Source organism: Salvelinus fontinalis, chromosome 9 (genome assembly GCF_029448725.1).
Source record: "Salvelinus fontinalis isolate EN_2023a chromosome 9, ASM2944872v1, whole genome shotgun sequence".
Classification (NCBI taxonomy): domain Eukaryota; kingdom Metazoa; phylum Chordata; class Actinopteri; order Salmoniformes; family Salmonidae; genus Salvelinus; species Salvelinus fontinalis.
Genome location: NC_074673.1, coordinates 3020098 through 3040254, shown reverse-complemented (window position 1 = coordinate 3040254; position 20157 = coordinate 3020098). Strand labels below are relative to the sequence as shown.

The 20157-nt window shown below is 43.4% G+C and overlaps 1 protein-coding gene across 1 annotated transcript; it reads right to left on the bottom strand.

The window, feature by feature from the left end:
- Positions 1 to 1478: 1478 nt before the first annotated feature.
- Positions 1479 to 5180, bottom strand: LOC129861897 (forkhead box protein B1-like). The gene has a single exon (XM_055933077.1). It carries the CDS (start codon positions 4873 to 4875, stop codon positions 3952 to 3954), a length of 924 nt encoding a protein of 307 aa, XP_055789052.1. The 5' UTR covers positions 4876 to 5180; the 3' UTR covers positions 1479 to 3951.
- Positions 5181 to 20157: the final 14977 nt, after the last annotated feature.

Genomic DNA, 20157 nt, shown 5'->3' with positions numbered 1-20157 from the left:
TTGGAGGCCACGGAAGGAGAGTTGTATGGCATTGAAGCTCGTTTGGAGGTTTGTTAACACAGTGTCCAAAGAAGGGCCAGATGTATACAGAATGGTGTCGTCTGCGTAGAGGTTGACTGAACTGTCTGAAGAGAATTGGCAGCTGGAATAGTAGTGGAGAAAAGCAGGTAGTGAATTGTCTGGCCTGGATAAAGAGAATTAGCAGCTAGAATAGTAGCGGAGAAAAGCAGATAGTGAATTGACTGGCCTGGATAAAGAGAATTGGCAGCTGGAATAGTAGCGGAGAAAAGCAGATAGTGAATTGACTGGCCTGGATAAAGAGAATTAGCAGGTTGAATAGTAGTGGAGAAAAGCAGATAGTGAATTGACTGGCCTGGATAAAGAGAATTAGCAGCTAGAATAGTAGTGGAGAAAAGCAGATAGTGAATTGACTGGCCTGGATAAAGAGAATTAGCAGGTTGAATAGTAGTGGAGAAAAGCAGATAGTGAATTGACTGGCCTGGATAAAGAGAATTAGCAGGTTGAATAGTAGCGGAGAAAAGCAGATAGTGAATTGACTGGCCTGGATAAAGAGAATTAGCAGCTAGAATAGTAGCGGAGAAAAGCAGATAGTGAATTGACTGGCCTGGATAAAGAGAATTAGCAGCTAGAATAGTAGCGGAGAAAAGCAGATAGTGAATTGACTGGCCTGGATAAAGAGAATTAGCAGGTTGAATAGTAGCGGAGAAAAGCAGATAGTGAATTGACTGGCCTGGATAAAGAGAATTAGCAGGTTGAATAGTAGTGGAGAAAAGCAGATAGTGAATTGACTGGCCTGGATAAAGAGAATTAGCAGCTAGAATAGTAGCGGAGAAAAGCAGATAGTGAATTGACTGGCCTGGATAAAGAGAATTAGCAGGTTGAATAGTAGCGGAGAAAAGCAGATAGTGAATTGACTGGCCTGGATAAAGAGAATTAGCAGGTTGAATAGTAGTGGAGAAAAGCAGATAGTGAATTGACTGGCCTGGATAAAGAGAATTAGCAGCTAGAATAGTAGCGGAGAAAAGCAGATAGTGAATTGACTGGCCTGGATAAAGAGAATTAGCAGGTTGAATAGTAGCGGAGAAAAGCAGATAGTGAATTGACTGGCCTGGATAAAGAGAATTAGCAGGTTGAATAGTAGTGGAGAAAAGCAGGTAGTGAATTGACTGGCCTGGATAAAGAGAATTAGCAGGTTGAATAGTAGTGGAGAAAAGCAGGTAGTGAATTGACTGGCCTGGATAAAGAGAATTAGCAGGTTGAATAGTAGTGGAGAAAAGCAGATAGTGAATTGACTGGCCTGGATAAAGAGAATTAGCAGCTAGAATAGTAGCGGAGAAAAGCAGATAGTGAATTGACTGGCCTGGATAAAGAGAATTAGCAGGTTGAATAGTAGCGGAGAAAAGCAGATAGTGAATTGACTGGCCTGGATAAAGAGAATTGGCAGCAACATGCAGAAGTCAATATAAGGGGTGAATAGTTTATTAATTTAATGATGAACGAAAATACTGTATAAACTCCAAACTTGAAGCTAGAAATTCACCACTTGTGTTTTAATCACCCGGAGTAAACATTAATACAATACACACAATGCAAGAACGGGAAAACCAGAGCACTGTTGGGCAAACAGGGTCAGGAGGAGGGGAGGGGTGGGGTGGATTTAAATTCCAAAGGGGTCTCTGAGCCCGTTTCCCAGTTCCCCAGTCAGCAATGTGTTTGTGAGAAATCAGTCTTTTTGTCTACTCGAAAAAAGGCTAAATCTACATTGGTGGCCCAGTCGAAGTTTGCAATTCTTTGCTCTTTCTATTGAGTGAATGGAGAGAATGAAGTGGCTAGAAGGCGGTATTTGATCTAGTCAATTGGAGAAAGTGACAGAATTCTAAAGTATTTGTTTAATGCGCCAAGATGGGAAATTTCTTTCACAGCACCTGATGTCCCTGACACTGAATGAATGCATTTTAATATAAATAAAAAATACAATTAAACATATAAGCTATCAATGTAGCACACGTAATTAAGGCCAACTACACGCGTGGATATATAAATAGGCTTTTTAGGATTATACAAAAATACATAAGAAACAAGTAAATACATAGAGATAAAAAATATTTTAGTCTACTGTGATTATTACATTGTGAAACATGCACATGTAGAGATACATTTCGTTTATTTTAAATTACTTTTTAAAAATGTCTTGTTAGGCTATCCATACTATCAATATCAGCTATGTAATATATGGCTAAAACAAGTCCAATTCAAATTAACTTCTGCAAAATGGTTAGCAGTTTTTTCAATGCAAAACATAAAAAATGCTTTGAATGTTAACCTTTCTTTTATGATAATTACGATTTCTATAATGTGCTAGACCTACTCTGTTCATTGTCGATATGTTTTGGAAGTCAGATGCAAATCTCATGGTGTTATATAGCCTAATGTAATTCTATTCCATCTCCGTGTCAATGTGTGTTTCATTTATTGAGGGTCTATTAGCGTGTAGCTGAATGAATGAGGCCGGTTGTCTGCGCTGTGACTACGGCAGTACCTCCATGCATTCTAATCACCCGCATTCTGATTCTGCGGTTCCACGGTTCTGTTCTGACTGCTCCTGTGGGAACGGCGCGACGACGGTTCTGGTGTCGCCTATACACTGTACACCGCGTTCTGTACTCAGGTCTAGACACTCAAATACACAGCAATATACCATGTTGAGCTATATTCATGATTATGTCAACATTATTTCATTTACTTTATATTTGTAATGAAAATATATTTGTTAGATTTGTATATATTTGTAATGGAAATAAATTAAATATTAGAAAGTGAAGAGTCATATTGAAATCGAAAAGTTGTATTGTTGTAAATATATAATAATAATCATCATCATCATGCCATAATGATCTGTCTGGAAGTTTTCCCAGTTGGAAATCAGTAAGTGCACGATGACAGCATTATTCCAGCTGTTAACAAAATACACCAACCATTATATTGTTTACACTATTTACACAGAATACACCAACCATTATAATGTTTACACTATTTACACAGAATACACCAACCATTATATTGTTTACACTATTTACACAGAATACACCAACCATTATAATGTTTACACTATTTACACAGAATACACCAACCATTATAATGTTTACACTATTTACACAGAATACTACACCAACCATTATATTGTTTACACCATTTTAATGAGAAAATATTTCGATGACCAAGTTTATAATTCATTGCAGTCTATATGAAGACTTTTGAAAAGCGCGCATGCTGGCAGAAAAGCCACTTGTAGTTCGGCTTTATCACGCTGTTCCTTGAACATGGACAACAGTTACAGCATTTAATCACATGTATGTCACCGTGGTTTTACACGGCTTTACATCACACGCTTCACAGAACAGCTCCTGCAAAATAGATATCTAAAACATTTAACTAAAAAGTGTATTTTACAACGTTATCATATCAACTTATTTGCAATTATTCACATTTATTCACATATTTATTTTGCATTTAGTAAAGACCCTATAGTTCACCTTACTATTTTTAAGATTGAAAAAAAAAATCACAATTGACTTTGTTATTTTTACATAGATAGCAGAAATAAATCAAAGTAAATCTCATGCTCCTGACTGAGCCGCTGTTTGCATTTCCTCACTCATTTACAAAACACACTGATAAAACTGACGCAACGAATACCTTTTAAGTTGAACAGCAATATGTCCCTATATCTCTGCTGGAACCATGTTAGAAGACAATTATTATTCAAAGCAAACCACCGACATCAAAATATACCGCAGCACGGAATCTCTTGCCTTAATTAATTGTAGTTATTCTCGGCCCAAGATGTCAGCGGCAAGAATCAAAATAAACGTTGGATTTGGTTTGAGCCTGCTGGTCTAGTTTACAAAGAGTTGTGTATAGTTGTTAATGTTAGTGCACTGCCACGGACTGCAGTGTCGGGTTGGTGTGAGTCTCCCTGGGAGTGGGGGGGCTGCTTTGGCTGGGGTCTGTCTGCGGGGAGGTGGGGCTCAGAGATTGGGGAGAGTTCGAAAGGAAGGCGGATGTGTGGGGCGTCAGCCCCGCCGAGAGACCCACCGTGGTCGGGGTGGGTTTGATGGGCACCGGAATGGCGGGTAGGGTCTGTCCTCCGTGACACAGAGATTTAAGGGGCATGCGGTAGGCCACGTAGTCACCGCTCATAGAGATAGGAGAAACCGAGTCCACCATAGTGTTGTACATGTGAGGCCAGGCCGCAGTCAGGTGGTTGTGCAGCGGGTAGCCTGCAGACATGGACTGCATGGTGGAGAACGCCAGACTCCCGGGAACCTTGTACTCTCTGGCGATGATGTTCTCTATAGCAAATGGGTGTTTAAAAGTTGATGGCTGTGACACTCCCAAGTTATAGCTGGACATCTGAGGGAGGTGTGTGCCGGTGGCAGCCAGGGCACTGAGCCTGAGATAATGGGCTGCGTCAGACTGCTTGGACTGAGCCAGGTGCTCCTGAGCAGCCATCATCATCATCACCTTGAACCGTTTACGGCGACGCAAGAAGCTCCCGTTCTCGAACATGTCCCCGCAGCTGGGGTGCAGAGCCCAGAAGCTTCCCTTCCCGGGCTGGTCCGGACGCCGCGGGATCTTGATGAAACAGTCGTTGAAGGACAGGTTGTGTCGTAAGGAGTTCTGCCACCGCTGGGTGTTCTCTCTGTAGTAGGGGAACCTGTCCATGATGAACTTGTAGATCTCGCTGAGAGGGAGCATCTTCTCCGGGCACGACTGGATGGCCATGGCGGTGAGGGAGATGTAGGAATAGGGAGGTTTCTGGTCGCTGTACGTGTTCCTCCCTGGTCGAGGCATCCTGACACTATTCTTTCACACCACTTTACTTCACACAACTCGTTCCGCTTAGTTTAGCTTCGTGATGGAAACTTCTCAGAACTCTTCATGAAAATTAAATATGCTGCATGCGTAAAATACAAAACACGTGAGTAGTAGCCTACTGCAGTATAAGTTTAACTGATAGAAGTTGAGTTGAGATGAGCTAAGTAGCAGCTATACTTCCATGTCCTCCCTTTTCTGCCGTGTAATAGTTGACTGTGGTGCGGTGTGATAGTTGACTGTGGTGACAGCCATATAATAGACCCCCCCAGAGCAGCTCCACTAATGTGCCACCTCTACATATCACATGACAACCACCCAGGGAGGAGGGGGCTCCTCGCGGAGAAAGGCATAATCTGCTTTCATTGACACCTATTTACATGGACACCTTGGGCCAATGGAAATCCTTTCCATCTGAAGACCGAGCAAAGGGTTATAAGGCTCGGTAAACGGAATTGAACAGTGATGGCACTCGGTAGCCAAGAGTGTGTATGCGCTAACCTTTCTTCGGGGGGTTTAAAGCCGTTAATTCACACTGCATTTGGAGCTACTGAGCTATGGAATGTTTGATATGGAAATTGGCTGACATTTCTACTGTGTTTTGTATTATTAGTGTGTATTAGGTTGTTTGCTGTCACGACATTACCTTATAGGAAAGAAATCACCGTTAGTGTTTTGTTTTGTATGCCGCTGTCAATGTTGAAATGTATGTGTGTCGATTTGGATGAACAAAAAACCAATCCGATGAATGACCACATTATGCTCTTTTACAAAGCAAAATGTTCTACTACAATTTTAAATGGTGTGTTCTATTGATGTTAGTCTCTGCATTCAGTAGGCAGCCTGTGTGTGAGTCGTGTGAATGAACAGCTTTATTCACCTAATCCCGATAGTGGGGATTTAAGACATTCAGACAGGTGCAGAAAGTCGACTGGTGTGTAAAGCTGCTAAATAAGCGTTACGTTAAACTGTCAATAGTTTCACCCAGAATCAAACGGGAAGATCGTCTTTTAAAATGAAATAAATTCACACTTTATTGTATTGCTATTAAATGCACTATAATTAAAATCACCAGCGCAATATCCTATAGTAGACCAACACAATAATTATTCCCTGAAACAAAAAAATAACCATCTTGATTGATTTATGGCAATTAATTAAGAAACCTCCAATGGTATGAAACTTCAACCAGCCTCAACGTATTATCTTTCCCTGCTTATCCACGACATAAGGGTATAGTGTGGTCTATGAAACTTCAACCAGCCTCAACGTATTATCTTTCCCTGCTTATCCACGACATAAGGGTATAGTGTGGTCTATGAAACTTCAACCAGCCTCAACGTATTATCTTTCCCTGTTTATCCACGACATAAGGGTATAGTGTGGTCTATGAAACTTCAACCAGCCTCAACGTATTATCTTTCCCTGTTTATCCACGACATAAGGGTATAGTGTGGTCTATGAAACTTCATGAAGGCCAGTGAGTCTTTTGTGTTTATGTAAAACAAATTTGAAAAGTACTTCAGAAATGCAGATAAAGTCTCTGGGGTTGAAAACTATAAAATATCCATAAGTGAATTATATGAATGTGAAAACCAAATGCAAGCCTATTTTCAGCCCTGGCCATTCAAACTCTTTGCCAGGCTCACCATGGAGCAACTTTTCGCTTGGCAGGTTCCCAATGCCAGAGACCACACATGCCCACGCGGATTTGGTCATAATTTATGCTAATGAGCCTCCATAAATCCACAATACAGGCCATTGCAGGCGGACGGATTAGCAATAGAATCTGCTATGGGAGGAGACTGGAATTGTTGACTATAGTAACAGCTATGGGCCTACTCTCAAAGAGATATCAGGAGTTTGAGGAAACTACGGCTATAAAAGATGAGATCTTCTCCAAGTTGTTAAATATTTACAAAACAGAAAATAAAGTCGGCAGACCAACCAAACGGGTTAGGGTTTCCTTGGTTGCCACACAATCCCTGTCTGAACAAAATAGACTTCAGGAAGTCAGAACCACGCTGCGCATGGAAGCATCTTTTTATTTCCATGGGCTTTTATTCCTCGTGAAGAGATTCTTTTAACTTGTCATTCCTCTCTTGGTGTTAGGCAGAAAGGAGTCTGGTTTTCAGGCTTTTCAACAGACATTTCTTAAAGTGTCCCAACTGCCCGTGAACCTCGGAACGCCCTAGGTCCAGAGGGTCCATTATTTAGGTGATAATGCCGGAGAAGCTGGTGTTTGGAGAATATATTGGCACGGGTGTTGCTCGTCCAGGGCCGGTAGACCTGCCAATATATCCTCCAAACACCGGCTTCGAGGGCATTATCACTATTATACAACTGGTTACCAACATGTTCAAATAAAACATTATTTTTATGAATTTATTCATGTTATTTCATCCTTCCCATTACAAAAAAGATTGCAGTCAGAGTGCACAATAATTGCAGTTATTCTGCACTAACTTCTTTCAAAATTCCACATTCGACTGCAGTTACAGCAATTTTACTGCATTTTCAAAACTACAATCTTTTTTTTGTATGGGTTCCACGAGATATAGTCCCGACACAAATTTAAGTTTTCTACCCAAGCCAGCTGGTTGTTTGTTCTATCGGTTCGGCTGCCAGAGATGCAACCCAGTCTAAGTCTTGTTGTTCTGTATCTATAGATGCGACCCAGTCGTTCATTCTAAATGTTCTATTGCCATACTGGCTGAGAACGCTCTTATCCCTTGCTTGTTAACTAGCCAACTACGGCTAATTTACAGTCACGTCAAACAGTGCAGCCAGAATAACAACAAAGTATCTGCATTTGTTTGAAGCAGTTTTTTGTGTCATTTATTTGGATGCATCCATAACAATGAGCTAATGAGTCACGACTTCACCTGCCATAGAAAATGTGCTCTCTTGTCAGGACACTGTTGTTCAGAGGAGCTAGCCAACAACACAGCCAACAACACAGCCAACAACACAGCCAACAACACAGCTAACAACACAGCCAACAACACAGCTAACAACACAGCTAACAACACAGCTAACAACACAGCCAACAACACAGCTAACAGCACAGCTAACAACACAGCTAACAACACAGCTAACAACACAGCTAACAACACAGCCAACAACACAGCCAACAACACAGCTAACAACACAGCCAACAACACAGCCAACAACACAGCCAACAACACAGCTAACAACACAGCCAACAACACAGCCAACAACACAGCCAACAACACAGCCAACAACACTGCTAACAACACAGCCAACAACACAGCCAACAACACAGCCAACAACACAGCCAACAACACAGCTAACAACACAGCTAACAACACAGCTAACAACACAGCCAACAACACAGCCAACAACACAGCCAACAACACAGCCAACAACACAGCTAACAACACAGCTAACAACACAGCCAACAACACAGCCAACAACACAGCCAACAACACAGCTAACAACACAGCTAACAACACAGCTAACAACACAGCTAACACAGCCAACAACACAGCCAACAACACAGCCAACAACACAGCTAACAACACAGCTAACAACACAGCCAACAACACAGCCAACAACACAGCCAACAACACAGCCAACAACACAGCCAACAACACAGCTAACAACACAGCCAACAACACAGCCAACAACACAGCCAACAACACAGCCAACAACACAGCCAACAACACAGCCAACAACACAGCTAACAACACAGCTAACAACACAGCCAACAACACAGCCAACAACACAGCCAACAACACAGCTAACAACACAGCTAACAACACAGCTAACAACACAGCCAACAACACAGCCAACAACACAGCCAACAACACAGCCAACAACACAGCCAACAACACAGCTAACAACACAGCCAACAACACAGCCAACAACACAGCTAACAACACAGCTAACAACACAGCTAACAACACAGCCAACAACACAGCCAACAACACAGCTAACAACACAGCCAACAACACAGCCAACAACACAGCCAACAACACAGCCAACAACACAGCCAACAACACAGCCAACAACACAGCCAACAACACAGCCAACAACACAGCCAACAACACAGCCAACAACACAGCCAACAACACAGCCAACACAGCCAACAACACAGCTAACAACACAGCCAACAACACAGCCAACAACACAGCCAACAACACAGCCAACAACACAGCCAACAACACAGCCAACAACACAGCCAACAACACAGCCAACAACACAGCCAATAACACAATCACTTCAAACTGAAGCTGGAAAGACTGCAAACTAGCTACATTTGGTTTAGTTTGACCTGTTTTCTGTTGACATTCCTTTGTGTATATATATATATATCCATAAAAATGATGCCGGCTGATTCATGATTTCGACTGGCTGAGAAAAGCTGCCTACCTGTCTGTCTTGTCCTGACTCCCAACACATTCATTACTATGGAACAGCTGGAGATCAAATTTCCATTTTGAAACAATGTTGCTAAAGTCGGTGAGTCAGGTTTATACAAATCTCTGCTGTTGAAAACCAAATACTTGTCTAAAAGAAATGTGAGATAATGTCTAGATGCTTTTTATAGTGGAGATCAAGTTTATACATTAGCTGGCTGGGCTGATGTGACAGTGGATTGTGCAGTGAGATGGAAGAGTCAATAGTTATTTTAACACCACAGCTTTAGCAGGTGGAAACTTGTAGAATAGACATCCGCTGGAATGCTATTTTAACCAATCAACATCCAAGATTAGACCCACCCGTTGTATAAAACATTACAACAGTATTTACAGAGCCTTCGGAAAGTATTCAGACCCCTTGACTTTTTCCACATTTTCTTAAGTTACAGCCTTTTTCTAAAATTAATTATGTTGTTTTTTTCCTACCATCAACCTAGAATTTTTTGCTAATTTATTGCTAATTTAATTTATAAAAAAAAAACTGAAATGTCATCTGTAAATAAGTATTCAGACCCTTTACTCAGTACTTTGTTGAAGCACCTTTGGCAGTGATTACAGCATCGAGTCTTCTTGGGTGTGACGCTACAAGCTTGGCACACCTTTAAGCCTTTCACTGTAAGGTCTACTACACCTGTTGTATTCGGCGCATGTGACAAATACAATTTAATTTAATTTGGGGAGTTTCTCTCATTCTTCTCTGCAGATCCTCTCAAGCTCTGTCAGGTCGGATGGGGAGCGTTGCTGCACAGCTATTTTCAGGTCTCTCCAGAGATGTTCGATCAGGTTCAAGTCCAGGCTCTGGCTGGGCCACTCAGGACATTCAGCGACTTGTCCTGAAGCCACTCCTGGGTTGTCTTGGCTGTGTGCTTAGGGCCGTTGTCCTGTTGGAAGGTGAACATTTGCCCCAGCATGGAGCAGGTTTTCATCAAGAATATCTCTGTACTTTGCTCCGTTTATCTTTCCCTCGATCCTGACTAGTCTCCCAGTCCCTGCCGCTGAAAAACATCCCCACAGCATGATGCTGCCACTGCAATTCTTCACTGTTGGGATGGTGCCAGGTTTCCTCCAGACATGACGCTTGGCATTCAGGCCAAAGAGTTCAATCTTGGTTTCTTCAGACCAGAGAATCTTGCTTTTGGCTAACTCCAAGCATGCTCACATGTGCTTTTTACTGAGCAGTGGCTTCCGTCTGGCCACTCTACCATAAAGGACTGAATGGTGGAGTGATGCAGAGATGGTTGTCCTTCTGGACATCTTCAATTGAAGAATGATGGAGGCCCCTGTATTCTTGGGGACCTTCAATGATGCAGAAATGTTTTGGTGTGCTTCCCCAGATCTGTGCCTAGATAGGTGTTGTCAATTGAATTTACAATAGGTGGACTCCAATCAAGTTGTAGAAACATCTTCAGACAGATCAATGGAAACAGGATGTACCAGAGTTCAATTTCGAGTCTCATATCAAAGGGTCTGAACACTTACGTAAAAAACATATTTCTGTTTTATGTTTTTATGAATTTGCGAAAATGTCTGAAACTTATTTTCGCTTTGTCATGATAGGGTATTGTGTGTAAATTAGAATAAGGCTGTGACGTAACAAAATGTGGAAAAAGTCAAGGGTTCTGAATTTTTTCCGAAGGCACTGTACAGTATATGATCATGTACTATTGTCACTATCTAGTATTTGGTTGATATAAGGTGCAGTAGACTACAGTATAACATTACTAAATGATAACAATGTAGCCTTGTCACTAGGTAGTAGTTGATTAATGAGGTACAGTCGGCTACAGTACAAATTACTAAATGATAACAATGTAATCTTGTCAGTTGGTTGATGGGGTACAGTAAGCTACAGTACACATTACTAAATGATAACAATGTAGCCTTGTCACCAGCTAGTAGTTGGTTGATTAGGTGAGGTATTGTAGACTACAAAACAGCAAAATAATAATTCCTACTGTTCTGATATGCGTTGGGTATGGAAATTGGTAAATTAGCCAACATTAAAGAGAGATCACACATTCATGCAGCTGTGGTGTTGTGGTGGCGTCTTTATCCATACCATAGCTGCTGTGGTGGCGTCTTTATCCATACCAGAGCTGCTGTGGTGGTCTCTTTATCCATACCATATCTGCTGTGGTGGCGTCTTTATCCATACCAGAGCTGCTGTGGTGGTGTCTTTATCCATACCATAGCTGCTGTGGTGGTGTCTTTATCCATACCATAGCTGCTGTGGTGGTGTCTTTATCCATACCATAGCTGCTGTGGTGGTGTCTTTATCCATACCATAGCTGCTGTGGTGGTGTCTTTATCCATACCATAGCTGCTGTGGTGGTGTCTTTATCCATACCATAGCTGCTGTGGTGGTGTCTTTATCCATACCATAGCTGCTGTGGTGGTGTCTTTATCCATACCATAGCTGCTGTGGTGGCGTCTTTATCCATACCATAGCTGCTGTGGTGTTGTCACATTGTCTTTATCCATACCATAGCTGCTGTGGTGGTGTCACATTGTCTTTATCCATACCATAGCTGCTGTGGTGGTGTCTTTATCCATACCATAGCTGCTGTGGTGGTGTCTTTATCCATACCATAGCTGCTGTGGTGTTGTCACAATGTCTTTATCCATACCATAGCTGCTGTGGTGTTGTCACATTGTCTTTATCCATACCATAGCTGCTGTGGTGGTGTCACATTGTCTTTATCCATACCATATCTGCTGTGGTGGTGTCTTTATCCATACCATAGCTGCTGTGGTGGTGTCTTTATCCATACCATAGCTGCTGTGGTGTTGTCACATTGTCTTTATCCATACCATAGCTGCTGTGGTGGTGTCACATTGTCTTTATCCATACCATAGCTGCTGTGGTGGTGTCTTTATCCATACCATAGCTGCTGTGGTGGTGTCACATTGTCTTTATCCATACCATAGCTGCTGTGGTGGTGTCACATTGTCTTTATCCATACCATATCTGCTGTGGTGGTGTCTTTATCCATACCATAGCTGCTGTGGTGGTGTCTTTATCCATACCATATCTGCTGTGGTGGTGTCTTTATCCATACCATAGCTGCTGTGGTGGTGTCTTTATCCATACCATAGCTGCTGTGGTGGTGTCACATTGTCTTTATCCATACCATAGCTGCTGTGGTGGTGTCTTTATCCATACCATAGCTGCTGTGGTGGTGTCTTTATCCATACCATAGCTGCTGTGGTGTTGTCACATTGTCTTTATCCATACCATATCTGCTGTGGTGGTGTCTTTATCCATACCATAGCTGCTGTGGTGTTGTCACATTGCCTTTATCCATACCATAGCTGCTGTGGTGGTGTCTTTATCCATACAATAGCTACTGTGGTGTTGTCACATTGTCGTTATCCATACCATAGCTGCTGTGGTGGTGTCTTTATCCATACCATAGCTGCTGTGGTGGTGTCTTTATCCATACCATAGCTGCTGTGGTGGTGTCACATTGTCTTTATCCATACCATAGCTGCTGTGGTGGTGTCTTTATCCATACCATAGCTGCTGTGGTGGTGTCTTTATCCATACCATAGCTGCTGTGGTGGTGTCACATTGTCTTTATCCATACCATAGCTGCTGTGGTGGTGTCTTTATCCATACAATAGCTGCTGTGGTGGTGTCTTTATCCATACCATAGCTGCTGTGGTGGTGTCTTTATCCATACAATAGCTGCTGTGGTGGTGTCTTTATCCATACCATATCTGCTGTGGTGGTGTCTTTATCCATACCATAGCTGCTGTGGTGGTGTCTTTATCCATACCATAGCTGCTGTGGTGGTGTCACATTGTCTTTATCCATACCATAGCTGCTGTGGTGGTGTCTTTATCCATACCATAGCTGCTGTGGTGGTGTCTTTATCCATACCATAGCTGCTGTGGTGGTGTCTTTATCCATACCATAGCTGCTGTGGTGGTGTCTTTATCCATACCATAGCTGCTGTGGTGGTGTCTTTATCCATACCATAGCTGCTGTGGTGGTGTCTTTATCCATACCATAGCTGCTGTGGTGGTGTCTTTATCCATACCATAGCTGCTGTGGTGGTGTCTTTATCCATACCATAGCTGCTGTGGTGGTGTCTTTATCCATACCATAGCTGCTGTGGTGGTGTCACATTGTCTTTATCCATACCATATCTGCTGTGGTGTTGTCTTTATCCATACCATAGCTGCTGTGGTGGTGTCTTTATCCATACCATATCTGCTGTGGTGGTGTCTTTATCCATACCATAGCTGCTGTGGTGGTGTCTTTATCCATACCATAGCTGCTGTGGTGGTGTCACATTGTCTTTATCCATACCATATCTGCTGTGGTGTTGTCTTTATCCATACCATAGCTGCTGTGGTGGTGTCTTTATCCATACCATAGCTGCTGTGGTGGTGTCTTTATCCATACCATAGCTGCTGTGGTGGTGTCTTTATCCATACCATAGCTGCTGTGGTGGTGTCTTTATCCATACCATAGCTGCTGTGGTGGTGTCTTTATCCATACCATAGCTGCTGTGGTGGTGTCTTTATCCATACCATAGCTGCTGTGGTGGTGTCTTTATCCATACCATAGCTGCTGTGGTGGTGTCTTTATCCATACCATAGCTGCTGTGGTGGTGTCACATTGTCTTTATCCATACCATAGCTGCTGTGGTGGTGTCTTTATCCATACCATAGCTGCTGTGGTGGTGTCACATTGTCTTTATCCATACCATAGCTGCTGTGGTGGTGTCTTTATCCATACCATAGCTGCTGTGGTGGTGTCACATTGTCTTTATCCATACCATAGCTGCTGTGGTGGTGTCTTTATCCATACCATAGCTGCTGTGGTGGTGTCTTTATCCATACCATAGCTGCTGTGGTGGTGTCACATTGTCTTTATCCATACCATAGCTGCTGTGGTGGTGTCACATTGTCTTTATCCATACCATAGCTGCTGTGGTGGTGTCTTTATCCATACCATAGCTGCTGTGGTGGTGTCTTTATCCATACCATAGCTGCTGTGGTGGTGTCTTTATCCATACCATAGCTGCTGTGGTGGTGTCTTTATCCATACCATAGCTGCTGTGGTGGTGTCTTTATCCATACCATAGCTGCTGTGGTGGCGTCTTTATCCATACCATAGCTGCTGTGGTGGTGTCTTTATCCATACCATAGCTGCTGTGGTGGTGTCACATTGTCTTTATCCATACCATATCTGCTGTGGTGTTGTCTTTATCCATACCATAGCTGCTGTGGTGGTGTCTTTATCCATACCATATCTGCTGTGGTGGTGTCTTTATCCATACCATATCTGCTGTGGTGGTGTCTTTATCCATACCATAGCTGCTGTGGTGTTGTCTTTATCCATACCATAGCTGCTGTGGTGTTGTCTTTATCCATACCATAGCTGCTGTGGTGGTGTCGTTATCCATACCATAGCTGCTGTGGTGGTGTCTTTATCCATACCATAGCTGCTGTGGTGGTGTCTTTATCCATACCATAGCTGCTGTGGTGGTGTCTTTATCCATACCATAGCTGCTGTGGTGGTGTCTTTATCCATACCATAGCTGCTGTGGTGTTGTCTTTATCCATACCATAGCTGCTGTGGTGGTGTCTTTATCCATACCATAGCTGCTGTGGTGGTGTCTTTATCCATACCATAGCTGCTGTGGTGGTGTCTTTATCCATACCATAGCTGCTGTGGTGTTGTCTTTATCCATACCATAGCTGCTGTGGTGGTGTCTTTATCCATACCATAGCTGCTGTGGTGGTGTCTTTATCCATACCATAGCTGCTGTGGTGGCGTCTTTATCCATACCATAGCTGCTGTGGTGGCGTCTTTATCCATACCATAGCTGCTGTGGTGGCGTCTTTATCCATACCATAGCTGCTGTGGTGGCGTCTTTATCCATACCATAGCTGCTGTGGTGTTGTCACATTGTCTTTATCCATACCATAGCTGCTGTGGTGGTGTCACATTGTCTTTATCCATACCATAGCTGCTGTGGTGGTGTCTTTATCCATACAATAGCTACTGTGGTGTTGTCACATTGTCGTTATCCATACCATAGCTGCTGTGGTGGTGTCTTTATCCATACCATAGCTGCTGTGGTGGTGTCTTTATCCATACCATAGCTGCTGTGGTGTTGTCGTTATCCATACCATAGCTGCTGTGGTGGTGTCTTTATCCATACCATAGCTGCTGTGGTGGTGTCTTTATCCATACCATAGCTGCTCTGGTGGTGTCTTTATCCATACCATAGCTGCTGTGGTGGTGTCTTTATCCATACCATAGCTGCTGTGGTGGTGTCACATTGTCTTTATCCATACCATAGCTGCTGTGGTGGTGTCTTTATCCATACCATAGCTGCTGTGGTGGTGTCTCATTGTCTTTATCCATACCATAGCTGCTGTGGTGTTGTCACATTGTCTTTATCCATACCATAGCTGCTGTGGTGTTGTCACATTGTCTTTATCCATACCATAGCTGCTGTGGTTGTGTCTTTATCCATACCATAGCTGCTGTGGTGGTGTCACATTGTCTTTATCCATACCATAGCTGCTGTGGTGGTGTCACATTGTCGTTATCCATACCATAGCTGCTGTGGTGGTGTCTTTATCCATACCATAGCTGCTGTGGTGGTGTCTTTATCCATACCATAGCTGCTGTGGTGTTGTCGTTATCCATACCATAGCTGCTGTGGTGGTGTCTTTATTCATACCATAGCTGCTGTGATGGTGTCACATTGTCTTTATCCATACCATAGCTGCTGTGGTGGTGTCACATTGTCTTTATCCATACCATAGCTGCTGTGGTGGTGTCACATTGTCTTTATCCATACCATAGCTGCTGTGGTGGTGTCTTTATCCATACCATAGCTGCTGTGGTGGCGTCTTTATCCATACCATAGCTGCTGTGGTGGTGTCACATTGTCTTTATCCATACCATAGCTGCTGTGGTGGTGTCTTTATCCATACCATAGCTGCTGTGGTGGTGTCTTTATCCATACCATAGCTGCTGTGGTGTTGTCTTTATCCATACCATAGCTGCTGTGGTGGTGTCACATTGTCTTTATCCATACCATAGCTGCTGTGGTGGTGTCTTTATCCATACCATAGCTGCTGTGGTGGTGTCTTTATCCATACCATAGCTGCTGTGGTGGTGTCTTTATCCATACCATAGCTGCTGTGGTGGTGTCTTTATCCATACCATAGCTGCTGTGGTGGTGTCGTTATCCATACCATAGCTGCTGTGGTGGTGTCTTTATCCATACCATAGCTGCTGTGGTGGTGTCACATTGTCTTTATCCATACCATAGCTGCTGTGGTGGTGTCTTTATCCATACAATAGCTGCTGTGGTGGTGTCTTTATCCATACAATAGCTGCTGTGGTGGTGTCTTTATCCATACAATAGCTGCTGTGGTGGTGTCACATTGTCTTTATTCATACCATAGCTGCTGTGGTGGTGTCACATTGTCTTTATCCATACCATAGCTGCTGTGGTGGTGTCTTTATCCATACAATAGCTGCTGTGGTGGTGTCTTTATCCATACAATAGCTGCTGTGGTGGTGTCTTTATCCATACAATAGCTGCTGTGGTGGTGTCTTTATCCATACCATAGCTGCTGTGGTGTTGTCTTTATCCATACCATAGCTGCTGTGGTGGTGTCTTTATCCATACAATAGCTGCTGTGGTGGTGTCTTTATCCATACAATAGCTGCTGTGGTGGTGTCTTTATCCATACAATAGCTGCTGTGGTGTTGTCGTTATCCATACCATAGCTGCTGTGGTGGTGTCTTTATCCATACCATAGCTGCTGTGGTGGCGTCTTTATCCATACCATAGCTGCTGTGGTGGCGTCTTTATCCATACCATAGCTGCTGTGGTGGTGACTTTATCCATACCATAGCTGCTGTGGTGTTGTCTTTATCCATACCATAGCTGCTGTGGTGTTGTCGTTATCCTTACCATATCTGCTGTGGTGTTGTCTTTATCCATACCATAGCTGCTGTGGTGGTGTCTTTATCCATACCATAGCTGCTGTGGTGGTGTCTTTATCCATACCATAGCTGCTGTGGTGGTGTCTTTATCCATACCATATCTGCTGTGGTGGTGTCTTTATCCATACCATAGCTGCTGTGGTGGTGTCTTTATCCATACCATAGCTGCTGTGGTGGTGTCTTTATCCATACCATAGCTGCTGTGGTGGTGTCTTTATCCATACCATAGCTGCTGTGGTGGTGTCACATTGTCTTTATCCATACCATAGCTGCTGTGGTGGTGTCTTTATCCATACCATAGCTGCTGTGGTGGTGTCTTTATCCATACCATAGCTGCTGTGGTGGTGTCACATTGTCTTTATCCATACCATAGCTGCTGTGGTGGTGTCACATTGTCTTTATCCATACCATAGCTTCTGTGGTGGTGTCACATTGTCTTTATTCATACCATAGCTGCTGTGGTGGTGTCACATTGTCTTTATCCATACCATAGCTGCTGTGGTGGTGTCACATTGTCTTTATCCATACCATAGCTGCTGTGGTGGTGTCACATTGTCTTTATCCATACCATAGCTGCTGTGGTGGTGTCACATTGTCTTTATCCATACCATAGCTGCTGTGGTGGTGTCACATTGTCTTTATCCATACCATAGCTGCTGTGGTGGTGTCACATTGTCTTTATTCATACCATAGCTGCTGTGGTGGTGTCTTTATCCATACCATAGCTGCTGTGGTGGCGTCTTTATCCATACCATAGCTGCTGTGGTGGTGTCTTTATCCATACCATAGCTGCTGTGGTGGTGTCTTTATCCATACCATAGCTGCTGTGGTGGTGTCACATTGTCTTTATCCATACCATAGCTGCTGTGGTGGTGTCTTTATCCATACCATAGCTGCTGTGGTGGTGTCTTTATCCATACCATAGCTGCTGTGGTGGTGTCACATTGTCTTTATCCATACCATAGCTGCTGTGGTGGTGTCTTTATCCATACCATAGCTGCTGTGGTGGTGTCTTTATCCATACCATATCTGCTGTGGTGGTGTCTTTATCCATACCATAGCTGCTGTGGTGGTGTCTTTATCCATACCATAGCTGCTGTGGTGGTGTCTTTATCCATACCATAGCTGCTGTGGTGGTGTCACATTGTCTTTATCCATACCATATCTGCTGTGGTGGTGTCTTTATCTATACCATAGCTGCTGTGGTGGCGTCTTTATCCATACCATAGCTGCTGTGGTGGTGTCACATTGTCTTTATCCATACCATATCTGCTGTGGTGGTGTCTTTATCTATACCATAGCTGCTGTGGTGGCGTCTTTATCCCTACCATAGCTGCTGTGGTGGTGTCTTTATCCATACCATATCTGCTGTGGTGGTGTCTTTATCTATACCATAGCTGCTGTGGTGGTGTCTTTATCCATACCATAGCTGCTGTGGTGGTGTCTTTATCCATACCATATCTGCTGTGGTGGTGTCTTTATCCATACCATAGCTGCTGTGGTGGTGTCTTTATCCATACCATATCTGCTGTGGTGGTGTCTTTATCCATACCATAGCTGCTGTGGTGTTGTCGTTATCCATACCATAGCTGCTGTGGTGGCGTCTTTATCCATACCATAGCTGCTGTGGTGGTGTCTTTATCCATACCATAGCTAATGTGGTGGTGTCTTTATCCATACCATAGCTGATGTGGTGGTGTCACATTGTCTTTATCCATACCATAGCTGCTGTGGTGGTGTCTTTATCCATACCATAGCTGCTGTGGTGGTGTCTTTATCCATACCATAGCTGCTGTGGTGGTGTCTTTATCCATACCATAGCTGCTGTGGTGGTGTCTTTATCCATACCATAGCTGCTGTGGTGGTGTCTTTATCCATACCATATCTGCTGTGGTGGTGTCTTTATCCATACCATAGCTGCTGTGGTGGTGTCTTTTTCCATACCATAGCTGCTGTGGTGGTGTCTTTATCCATACCATAGCTGCTGTGGTGGTGTCTTTATCCATACCATAGCTGCTGTGGTGGTGTCACATTGTCTTTATCCATACCATAGCTGCTGTGGTGGTGTCTTTATCCATACCATAGCTGCTGTGGTGGTGTCTTTATCCATACCATAGCTGCTGTGGTGGTGTCACATTGTCTTTATCCATACCATAGCTGCTGTGGTGGTGTCACATTGTCTTTATCCATACCATAGCTTCTGTGGTGGTGTCACATTGTCTTTATTCATACCATAGCTGCTGTGGTGGTGTCACATTGTCTTTATCCATACCATAGCTGCTGTGGTGGTGTCACATTGTCTTTATCCATACCATAGCTGCTGTGGTGGTGTCACATTGTCTTTATCCATACCATAGCTGCTGTGGTGGTGTCACATTGTCTTTATCCATACCATAGCTGCTGTGGTGGTGTCACATTGTCTTTATCCATACCATAGCTGCTGTGGTGGTGTCACATTGTCTTTATTCATACCATAGCTGCTGTGGTGGTGTCTTTATCCATACCATAGCTGCTGTGGTGGCGTCTTTATCCATACCATAGCTGCTGTGGTGGTGTCTTTATCCATACCATAGCTGCTGTGGTGGTGTCTTTATCCATACCATAGCTGCTGTGGTGGTGTCACATTGTCTTTATCCATACCATAGCTGCTGTGGTGGTGTCTTTATCCATACCATAGCTGCTGTGGTGGTGTCTTTATCCATACCATAGCTGCTGTGGTGGTGTCACATTGTCTTTATCCATACCATAGCTGCTGTGGTGGTGTCTTTATCCATACCATAGCTGCTGTGGTGGTGTCTTTATCCATACCATATCTGCTGTGGTGGTGTC

Bases quoted from the DNA above. Each gene is read 5' to 3' on its own strand.
- LOC129861897 (XM_055933077.1), bottom strand. From the start codon at position 4,875: ATGCCTCGACCAGGGAGGAACACGTACAGCGACCAGAAACCTCCCTAT.